This window comes from Epinephelus fuscoguttatus, linkage group LG2 (assembly GCF_011397635.1).
Source record: "Epinephelus fuscoguttatus linkage group LG2, E.fuscoguttatus.final_Chr_v1".
Classification (NCBI taxonomy): Eukaryota; Metazoa; Chordata; class Actinopteri; order Perciformes; family Serranidae; genus Epinephelus; species Epinephelus fuscoguttatus.
In genome coordinates, this window is record NC_064753.1 from 46,853,587 (window position 1) to 46,865,852 (window position 12,266).

At 41.5% G+C, this 12,266-nt stretch overlaps 1 protein-coding gene across 1 annotated transcript in view; it reads right to left on the reverse strand.

Moving 5' to 3' along the window:
- tpcn2 (two pore segment channel 2) overlaps positions 1–11,892 on the reverse strand; it is a 37,882-nt gene extending 25,990 nt beyond the window's left edge. Inside the window, exons 1-2 of the mRNA XM_049561668.1 lie at positions 11,519–11,892; positions 1,850–1,905 (exon numbers count right to left, since the gene is read on the reverse strand). Of these exons, the coding sequence (XP_049417625.1) occupies positions 1,850–1,905; positions 11,519–11,669 (207 nt within the window). The 5' untranslated portion in view covers positions 11,670–11,892. The remainder of the gene's footprint in view (positions 1–1,849; positions 1,906–11,518) is intronic.
- Between the last annotated feature and the right edge of the window lie 374 nt (positions 11,893–12,266).

Below are 12,266 nucleotides of genomic sequence, written 5' to 3' on the forward strand. Positions count from 1 at the left end.
GATTTGTGTTATATGTTTTGTATGTATTTCCCCAAACCTAAACACAGTAGGTGATGTATGGAAGTATAAACAAATGATACAACATATTTATTTCATCTTATAAAGGACTCACTGCAAGAGTAAAGTATACTGGTAGTAGGGCTGGGCGAAATAACGACTATGTACGATATATTGATATATTTCTGAGCAAGACATAGATTTGGACAACACGTTTATATTGATATATAAGGTCCGGGTGTGTTACATGACGCATACCAGTGTGCATCTCTCCTCTCTCACACTCTCCACTCAGCTCCGCCCCACACACTCATTCACTCACAAGTCCTCCATCAACACTCAGAGAGACACAGAGCTGCTCCTCTGTTTAATCTGTCTGTTCATTAGTCTACAGTGCGACATCGGTCTATATGCTGCATGTGCTACGCTAAATCAGTCTGTGAGGTGAATGAAATGACCACAGTAGCACACGTGCTGCACAGCGCTGCGCTGCATGTGTGGGAGACAGAGCTGCCTGATTGTGTCAGGTGAGTGTTTGTTTGCTAGTTTGTGTGTGAGGTGGATCGTAGCTTGTCGCTGTTCTTCTTGGTAGTTGTAGTTTATTGTGTGACACTGAGACAGCGCCTGGATGCAGGCGACAGATGTGATTAAAAAATGCAGCAACAACACAGATGTTTCATGTACAAGACATATATGTAACAAGGACAAAGTGTCTCTCGCTCCTTCCCTCCCTCGGCCTCTCTGTCGATGCTATGTGCATAGATAAGATTGAAATATTTAAATAATTTTCCAGCGAAACGACATTTTAACTTCAAACCTATTTGATACTTTTATAGTCATTTTATAGTTTAGTGTCCTGTGCTGCAAACATTTAAACCTCTGTAGCTCCAGTGCTGTGTGCAAAACGTTAACATACAGCCCTGCTATTTATTTTATATAATTTTTCATTTACATGTTGTGCCGCTGTATATTTTCAAACAGGGAACATTTTATTTTGATCAGTCTGTTTTTATATATATGTAAGTGCTTGTGAGATATTAATTTTTGTCCATATCCCCAGCCCTAACTAGTATACTAAATGTACTAAATATACAAGTAGACCGATGCATTGGTCTTTTTAATCCGTATTGCCATGTAAAATAAAGGCATTTTAATTTTTGCACAAACCCTACAGTGTGCCTTGGATTGTTTTTGAAGGAGACTTGCATTTTATATTTTTTGATCGACACTTCACTCTTGCAATGAGCCATTCACAACATGGAATAAACACAGTACACCTGAAGTATCCAAAGAGCACCTGTATGTGACAACAACTTCAACACGGCAGCGCTTCTACTCCTTTGTCTTGTATTAGTTTATTATTATTTTATGCTATTATCACTTTTTGTTTTTCTCTGTGCGTGCTGTACAAGCACTTTGTATCAATTCTGTATATGTTTAAAGTACTATATAAATAAAGTTGACTTGACTTAATAATAAAATATATGTAATAAATTTGGGCTGAAGATGTCTTGTATTGTGCAACATTTCTGTCTTCACATGATTTATATGTGGTTTCCAGCATAGTTTGGTCTATTACAACTCCCAAAATGTTTTTTCATAAACTCTTTATATTTCAACATTATTTATGATAATTTGTACTGGATTATAATCAATTTTTGTTTTTTGATATCCAAATATTATGAATTTAGTTTTATTTACATTCAACAACTTATTAATATCAGAACAACATTTTAGAGTTTTGAATTCTGTTTCCACTGTCTCCAGAAGCTGCTCAAAATATTAACCAGAACAGTTTACCTTTTCTTAATTTATAAAAAGAGAGACAAATAAGGAAAGTCACCGTTCTTACCTGTATGGCGTCCTCGATGAACACAACAGCTTGCTGGATGTAGAGTTCCTCATTATCTGTGAACAGTGAGATGAGTGAGCTTAGGCAGACCATCTGAACGGCTCCTCTGTCTCCGAGGTAGAATTAACAAAGATCTTTAGGTATCTCTGACGTGCTCTGAGCACTGTGATCTCCACTGTCCTGAATCCCCATGTGTCACTTCACTCAGTAGAAACTTAATAATGCTCCTGAAGAACAGAACACTTTCTGCGGCTGACACGGAAAACACAAACTGCCTTAGATGTTGTTGTCTCTAGAACTGGTTGGATTGGGAGTTGAGGTGAAGGTTTGTTCTTTCTTGAGGCAAAACTGGGAAAAACAGAAGCTGGGATACAGCAGAGAGCTTTAATAAAGGTGTGGCTTGTTTTTCTAACTGTGGGTTATCTCAACTCAAACACCAAAACCACCCCCACCCCCACGCATACTAATGTATATGTAGATAAATCAATGATAAAAGCCTAAAGCTACATAAGTCGACACTTGAGACTGAAATCTATATCACACCCAACAAAACAAAAGCATTGGAGAGAGGACAACACATCCTGATGATTGAGCTATTCTTACAAAGTTTGTGCCCACGGTGGCACTAGACCAGTGACACTCAACTAGGAGACCATGGGCCAAATTTGGCCCGTGACATGGTGCCATGTGGTCTCCCAATTATTGTCAAATTCACAATGAAAATAAGTTGATTCACAATGGGAGTTTTTTTGCCCAGTTCAGACCAAAGATTCACAACAAGACGAGTTGAAACAGACAACTACTGTCAATCATTCCGCAACGTTCTAAAAACCTGCCAGTTCACACCAATGCAACTCGATGAGGACAAGTGTATTATCTCTATGCAACAACTCTCTGTACTTCTGTTCTGATTTGCAACTTTTCAGACTTATTTTGTGGCTGAATATAATTTGTAGCTTCTTAAAATATGAATGAGGATAGTGATAGTGAGATACCAGGAGAACAGAAACAGAGGGCTCAGCCGTCATTTTGACTTGACCAGCGGACTTTACTGAAATAGGTGACAAGCTTAACTTTCTAAAACCAGCCGCCAGCAATTTGACCAGCTGAGTTGCAGGTGACACCATCATCCAGCTCGAGTCGAGCTCAGACCGGCCAGTTCTCACTGCTGCATCTTTTCTCTGCAACGTTCTAAAACACTTTTGTCTCGTCACAAATCTTTGGTCTAAACTGGGCTTTAGGTGCCATGGAGCCAGGTGAGGATGCCCCTGACTGCCAACAGAGGTCCAGGCTAAGCCCCAAATGTCCTAAAATCCTAGAAACATCCTGGCGTAAACCTGACCTATTTAGTGCTCCAGTGACTGGCCAACTGTTATTTTGTAAAAGCGCCCCCAGGCAACACAAGTTGAGTATCCCTGCACTACAAGAAAGTTTGTTGCGTCACAAAAATCAAAAGGCTTTGAAGACTTCATGCTTTTCTTTGTTATATATGTTTGTACAAAGAATATCTTAGGGTTTTGGACTGTTATTCAGCTAAAACAGCACATTTAAATACCTCACATGTGACTCTACAAAACTGTGATGAGCATTTTTCACTATCTTGAAATATTTTCTCAGAGTTATATCAAGATATGCCAACCAAGTGTTCAGCCAGACTCTGCCAGAGGACACGTTATCTCGTCCATGGAAGGAAACAGGAAGAACTTTTCCTGCATATGTGCTGGGTGAGCACCTTTCTCTGGAGTAAATCATTATCATGTTTGAGTTCAACATTCATATAGTAAGTTCATGTTTGAGGCTGAGGTTTGAATTTATTTGACCTGGGCCTCTGACAGTGGCTCTGAATTAGATTATGTGACACAAAAAGGGAGGTAAGGCAAACTGGGGGATGTATTCCCAAACTCTGAGACAATTCTTAGTATTGTGACGTTTTCTTAGAATTTCCGCTTAAAGTTAAAACTAGGTCCTTGTAAAGACGAAAGTTATTCACTGAGCATCTTAGACATTAAAAGAGCTCCTAAGGTGAAAAACTGTTGGGAGTCAAGTGGAGGACTTTTAAGAGGCTTAAGAGTTTCTGATGCAGAGGAGGAAATGGCGTAAACACAAAGAGGTCAGAGAAATATTCTCTACTAGAATATTCCCAATCATTCTGAGAACACTCTCAGAGAGCTCCATTAGTAGAGAGTCCTAGCTTAGAGCAATTCTGAGCAAGGAAGGGACAGAAACATTTCCCTGAATGAGGAGGTGTGGTCGACCCCATTGCTAGGTGTGATGCAGTCTTTTAACAGGTGTGATTGGTTGTCAGAGAGACACCGCTTTAAGAGCCTGCAAGGTGTGGACACCCAGTGGAAATGAAATGAACTGCTGACTGTGAAAGTGATGTCATTGTCAGTGTGATCACTCTGCTGATGGAAGGTTGAGACAGACTCAAGTCATCACTGCTGCTCTGCCCAGTTTTCCAAATACCTTCGTGTTGTGATCTTTTTTATTTCTTGTGTTGTAGCGTTAGGTGGGAAATGTGTGCGTATCCCTCATGACATTAACCGCACATACCCCTGTACAATCTAATCTCTAGCATTTAATTTACTCACTGTCATCCAGCGTTGGAGAATATTTCTCCTCCTTCTTTGTCTTTCTGCCATTTTCTCCTCTGATTCAGAAACTCTTAATCCTCTTAAAAAAAAGTCCTCCTCATTCTAGGAGCTCTTTTGGTGTCTAAGGTGCTCTGTGAATAGCATATATCTTTAGAAGGACCTAGTCTTAACTTTAAGGGAAAATTCTAGGAAGAACTATTTTAGAATTTCATCACTTGGAGCAGCTCTTGGTACTAGGAAGCTTTGTGACTACGGCCCCAGATCATGCATGGGTAATATGTGTGGTTAATGTCATGAGGGATACACACACATTTCTCTCATAACGCTTTAAAAAAAAAAGATCACAACACTAAGATATTTGGAAAACTCTAAAAACACAACAGTGCAGCAGTGATGACTTTGGTCTGTCTCAACCTTCCATCAGCAGAGTGATCACACTAACAATGACATCACTTTCACAGTCAGCAGTTCATCTCATTTCCACTGGGTGTCCTCACCTTACAGGCTCACAGGAGGGTGTGTCTGTGACAACCAATCACATCTGTTAAAAGAAATCATCACACCTAGCAACAGGGTCGACCCCACCTCTTCACTAAGGGAAAAAAGTTTCTGTCCCTTCCTTGCTCAGACTTGAACTTTCCTAAATTACACCTAACCTAAGACTCCTTACTAAAATGTTCAGGCTAAGCTAGGAGCTCTCTGAGAGTGTTTGTGAATACGATCCCAGATTTAGCTCTTTTTGTAAAGTTTGTACTAAATGTCAAGTGTTAACATATAATGTGGAGACTGAATGACCTAAGATAGAGCAGCATTGAATAGATCAGAGCAAAATGAACTAGAAGCTAACAGAGACTCAGGGTTATCACACAGCATAAGCGAGTCCACAGCTGTTAGGTGATTATGTTCAATGACTGTAACTTTTCCATCCAGCAGTTACAAAGACAGACGAGATGACTCAGTTCTGACCACACACACACACACACACACACACACACGCATTTGGTGCTGCTGACTCAAAGCTTCATAGCAGGATGTGTCATGGCGGCGGGTGTCATTGACAGGGCAGCACTTAAAACGGCTGAAATGCATACAGATAACACACACACACACACACACACACACCACAGTGGACAAGTGTGAGCTGCTCTTCCCACACTTGCAGTAACACTTGTAGAGGTTTGAGAAAAAGAATGAAGAATGATGTATGAATTTAAGTGGCCAGCAATACACTGTATCACAGCTACAATGATTCAGATTTATGGAGTAACTTAAACTTTGAATTTTAAGTCCTTTTCAGACACAGAGCAAATGACTTTATTGATCCATTAAATAATAGTTTCTAGGCATTCACTTGTCTGTAATGTTCATTTTCTTTAATGACCTTACAGGAAAAGGCCACAAAACTCGCACTACATTTGGCACCTTGTGTGTGAGATGAGAGGAAGCAATATCACTGCTGAAACGCTGCTGTAAGTAAAAAATTACGAGATAAGGGAAGAAGGCTGTTCTCAGTTCTCTCATTTAGTGCTCAAACTTCCAATTCCATTTATAAGGGTTCTGGTTCTCTGTACACGAATAACATTACAGGAAGTTAGTTGGAAATCTTATTCATTCCTATTTGCACGTCACATGCTGCGTGTAAAGCCTTTTGCTGCCATAGATGATTATTGCTGTGTTACTACAGTGATCATATTTTGTATTCTTGTGTGTCTTTCTGTGAATTTCAGTGTGTGAGTGTCTTTGTCTATTAGGGATGTACGATAACATTGGCATGTCATCAGTATCGGCCAACATGCTTCTTCTTATGTTGCGCAATAAATGAGTACATACACTGAAAAGTATTGTATTTCATGCTGCTGGTGGGCCGTCACGATGAGAGTGTGCATGTATAATATGATGTTAACCCCACTACAGAAGAGACTTTATGATCACTAAAATTAGGTGGGGAAAAAAGTGGATATATTGATATCAGTATCGGTTATCGGCCAAAGAAGTTGTTATATATCGGCCTATCAGTGGTGCAGTGGTTAGCATTGTCACCCCTTGCTGTGTCGCCTCACAGCAAGAGGGTTCCTAGTTCGAAACCCGTGGTGGGGGGTTTAAATCCTTGGGTGTCAGAGCCCTTCTGTGCAGAGTTTGCATGTTCTCCCTGTGTCAGCGTGGGTTTCCTCCAGGTGCTCCAGCTTCCTCCCACAGTCCAAAGACATGCAGGTTAATTGGTGACTCTAAATTGTCCGTAGGTGTGAATGTGAGTGTGAATGGTTGTCTGTCTCTATGTGTCAGCCCTGTGATAGTCTGGTGACCTGTCCAGGGTGAACCCTGCCTCTCACCCAATGTCAGCTGGGATAGGCTCCAGCCCCCTGCGACCCTACTGTCTATGTGAATAGGTCTGTGACAGGACGAGCAGATCGCTGGTGCGCAGTGATGACAGCACCCTATTAAGAGCCAAGATGTTGTCGGCTCGGCAGCAATGGGGGTGTATCGTCCTCCTCTCCCAGCCGACCACTGCAGCATACGTACACAGATTGTTAACACTGAAGATACTGTTGTGTTGCAGGGAGTAGGGCTCGGCTGCCTGTTTTGTTAACTTTGGCTTTGGTTTCTTTTATTTTCTTCAGTATGCTCACATGTAATTGCAAGTAAATCAAACTGTTTGCACACGCAATGAGTTGTCTTTGTGGCTGCTTGGGAAAGTTTGGGGCGTAGCTCATGTTATGTCTCAGTCATCCCTGGGTTGGACCCAACAGCTGGCACTGTACAAAGTTTTTAACCTCTTCTGCTCTGGACTGTGAGGAGAGATAATTATTGTTATAAGAGAAGAGTCTCTCTACAGTTGTGTGGCTCATCCGTATGGTTTCCAAGTTTATGGAACAGTTTTTGTTTAAGATGTGAACTAAGTGATGGTCACAGCGCTCTTACAAAGGCAGAACAAGACATGCATTTATTATCTCCCTGTATTGTGTTGCTGCAGCCTTTACATTAATCCGACAACACTCAGATGTAAATGTGCGGTAATAAACATACCCATACACAAAACCTTAAGCTTGAATCAATAATACCAGCTGCCCTATCAGCAGCCTGTCCTCATACTGAGGTTACAGGTTTGCACATTGTCATGGCACTAAACAAATCCGTGGTGACTCAGGGATGTGTTGGTGTCCAGATCGCAAATTAAAAGGATGCAGCATTTTAATAAGATGGTCTCATGGTCGGTCTTTCGATGGAGCTATGCTGGCAGTTTCCCCCTGCCTCTAGTCTTTGTGATCAGCCAGTCTAAATACATCACAGATCTGTCTCTATACTGAACACAGACATGAAACTGATCTTTTCCTCTGACTCTTTGTCAGATAGGGAAACAAGGATTTCCCAAGACACGGCGTTGTTCCTTCCACAGTCGACGGAATCAATGATTTTTATCCTCTAGTTTTGGGTTCCTTGAACAGAAATGACTAAAATATACTCCTGGTTGATTTATGTGGAAATATGAAACATCTTTTGTGTTTTCCACTATTGAACAACGTCCCTTGTTTTGATAATGGACCGTGTGATTGTATGATCACTGTACAGAACCATCTCTTTGAGAGTCAAGTACAGACACATCATGTACCTTAACACCTGATGCAACATGAGAATTTCATCCATAGGACTTAGTGGGTCTATAAATAAAACGCATGACAGCGTTTAATCCACAATATCCTGAGTCACAGGACACATCACTGCTGCTTTAATTCAATTAACTTTAAAAACCATAACGAGGGGGAGTACGCACTTCATCTGCACAACACTTCAGTATCTTGTGCATCACAGTAAGTGGAATAAAACTAATCAAAAAGCTACAATAAATCAATATATCTTAATTAGATTAATACCTATTTATCTACTTTTCTCATCGGACAACTGTGTATTTCTTTCCACATTCTGCTTTACATTGTACAACCCTGTTCTACACCAACAATAAGTCTGTACTATCTTTCGCATGGTAGAGTTGAAGAGGTTGGGCGTAATTAGTGCTAATATGATTTTACAATCAGTTGCACTGATTTGACAGCTGTAAATTGATGCTTTAAAGCAGAGCTCCACAACCTTTACTATCAAAAGAGCCATTTTTGGCCCAAAAAAAGCTCTTAAATAAGCCGCCTGAAGCTGCAACACATATCTGTGCCTTATAATGAAAGCAACAATCTAAAATCACCAATCAACATCGGTCTAAATGAGCATTTATTAATATGTTTTACCACAAGGTGGCTGCTCCGCAGTAGGCTATTTATAGTTGTTTGGTACTTAAACTTTGCAGGGTTTGTGGTAAATGCAAAAAAATATGTCCACACTGTTGAATTCTCTACTGTCCTCCAAGACTTTTTTTCGATCAGGAATCCATAGCTTGGCTGGGGAGATCCAAGATGAGCCACTGCTATTGAGAATTGGCAAACTTTAATGAAAAAGGTGATAGACCGTATGATGCAAATTTAGTTGATGAACTGCAAAAATATTTATTTATTCTGTGCATATGATACACAATTTTAAAATGGAGAATGTAAGAATCCCCCACGGTTTACGACAATAAAAAATGAAGACTGAAATGTGAAAAAATAGCCGTTATTAATTTGTATATAATTTTTTGCCTAAGTCACAGGGAGGCACTGGAGAGGGACGAAAGAGCCGCATGTGGCTCCGGAGCCACAGGTTGCCTACCTCTGCTTTAAAGGTCCAGTGTGTAAGATTTAGGGGGATTTAGTGGCATCTAGTGGTGAGGATTGCAGATTGCAAACAGCTGAAACTTCTCCCAGTTAGAATTCCCTCAGCGTTCATTGCTTAGTAGGTTTCTACCTGGAGATGAATCATCCATAGAGGTCTCTTCCTCTCCTAAACAAGCAGACCAGGTGATTTAAACCAGTAATAACACTAAAGCAGTTTCACATTACAAATCAGCGTCTTCCAGATGCTGCTTGGTGCTGATAGGCTTCTACGCGAAAACATGAATGGCCCTATGTAGAGCCAGTGTTTGGTTTGTCTGTTCTGGTCCACTGTAACAACATGGCGGTGAACATGACAAAGACCCGCTGCCTATATACACGACTCGTTCTAATTTATTAAAACAAAACGACTGTAATTTTCAGATGATTATACACTTAAAGAAAACATAATACGTTATACCATATTCTATTTCTGCAAATATATCCACCTAAATCTTTCACACTGGACCTTTAAAACTATACACTCAGTGGTCACTTTATTAGGTACACCTGTCCTGTATGACAGCAACCCAGTGCATAGAGTTAAGCAGACCTGATCAAGAGGTTCAGTTACTCTTTAGACCAAACATCAGAAATGTGATCTCAGTGCCTTTGAGTGTTGAAGGATTGCTGGTGTGTGACAGGTTAATTGGAGTGTCTCACAAACTGCTGATCTTGTTGGACTTTCAAGCACAACAGTCTTAACGGAGTTAACGGAGAACGGTGACAGAAGACAGAAAACAAGCAGGCAGTGGGAGCTCTGTGGGAGAAACGCCTTGATCATGAGCGGGGTCAGAGGAGAACGGCCAGACTTACTCAAGCTACCACAAATGTGAGAGTTAATCAAATAACCAGGCGTTACAACGCTGCTATGAAGACGAGCATTGAAGAGCCTTGAAGTGGACGGATAAAAGCGGGTTCAACTCCTGTCAGCTAGGAACAGTTAACTGAGGCTACAGTGCGCACAGGCTCACTGAAGTTGATTGTAGAAGATGGAAAAATGTTGCCTCATCTGACGAATCTAGAAGATGGAAGGGTCAGAATGTGGCGTAAACAAATCTGTCTTGTGTGAACAGTTCAGGCTGCTGGAGGCATGACGGTGTAGGATATGTTTGCTTGTCATGCATTAGGCTCCTTAATAACAACTGAGCATAAATGCAACAGCCTAAATTAGTATTATCGCTGACTCTAATGGCCTCCTCAGTCACCAGTCCTAAAACCAACAGGCTAACAATTAGCTCCACTACAAACCAGTACAACAATAAAATGCCACTTACAAGTGAATGTATCAGTGATAACAATCCAATACAAAAATACAGGCGGGCACAGATGCAGCTAGATCCGCCAGCGGCACTGATCCAAAGCCTAAGAGCCTCAGGGGCCCCCAAATGTGATTAGGGGTTATTATAAAGTATATCTTATTATTATTATCATATATTATATATATATTATTTCATTTTACTTTTTTCTGATATCTGCAAATGTTAATTCTTTAGCTCAGATTTAACAAAAAGCAATGCTATGATGTTAAATGTTAGAGACTGTGATAAATACAAATGCAGATCCCACTATTTACTGTCCCACTACCATTAAACAACAGTGTCAGTTTAAATCAGAATTTTGCATCATCATTTTAACAAGTAGTAGAAGAAGAAGAAGAAATAGATATACTTATTAATCCCAGAGGGGAAATCATTTCTTTTCCATGCTGTTGTCACATACACACAGGGCTGAAATACATAGATCTATACATGTATTAAATGGAGAGATGTCAAAGCGAGGGAGCTGCATTAGATGGGTGTCCTGAGCAGCTGGGGGTTCAGTGCCTTGCGCAAGGAGACCTTGGCAGTGCCCAGAGGGTGAAGTGGCACCTCTCCATGCTTGGTCTATATGGGGACTTGAACTGGCAACCCTCTGGTTCCCAAGCCAAGGGGCTAATAATATGCTGACATGCTGCATGTATAAATCTGTTTAGTCTGTGCAGTTGAAGGTAACATGAAGTATACATACTGCCAGGTGATGGTGGTGGTGAAGGTGTCTTTGGGGCACATAGCTCAGTGCTGCTACAGGGGGCCCCTTGTTAGGTTTGACCTGCCGTGCTGATGGGGATTATTTCCTTTAAAAAATAATGTTTCTGATACTTTAAGTACATTTAGCTGACACCTGTGTGCTTATATTTGGGTATAGTTTGAATACAGCAGGTTAATTTCCTTTATAACGGAGGACTTTACATTGTTGTGTTGCTGCTGTTCTGAATATTCTCCCCCATCTGGATTTGGGACCGAATAACAAACAGAGGAAACGCCGCCGACCTGAGCGCGTCATGATCCGCCTCCACTCACCTGGGCCCCTCTCGACTCTGCACGACCCTCCGGCGACACTGTACGACATCCGTCTGTTGTCCGGGGCCCCTCCGACCCCCATACCCGACGAGGAGCCATAATCCCCGGAGACTCCGTTCACACTCCCGGTCAGCAGACTGTCCGTTTCCATCCAGGAAACTTAAAGTTCCTCAGTGTCCGCTCCTCCGCTGTGAAAGTGAAAGCAGCAGATTATGTGTGTGCCGGAGAGAAGTCAGCTCCGGTGAAACTGAGATTAATCCGTGTGTGAAGAAGTCAGTGACAAAGTTGCATAGTTTCAGACAACACAACAGCCTCAAGCACACTCAGAGTGAGGGAATGTGTTTTTAGGAAGTTGCCTCTCTGCTGTGCTCCACCCTCCCGTGCTCAAATATCACTTTACACTGCCTTTAAAAACTCAACTCCACCTACAGTACAGAGCACATGCTGCAGCCTACACTACACTGCATAGTCTGTAGCCCACAGTCCACATGCTGCAGCCTACACTACACTGCACAGTCTGTAGCCTACAGTCCACATGCTGCAGCCTACACTACACTGCAGCCTGTAGCCCACAGTCCACATGCTGCAGCCTACACTACACTGCAGTCTGTAGCCCACAGTCCACATGCTGCAGCCTACATTACACTGAACCTTCTGCAGCTGTACAATAGAGGGTCAAGATTTCTTAAAGTGACTTGAGAAGACAAACATTTTCAACATTCAGGTGAGGAAAGGGGCTTGCGATACG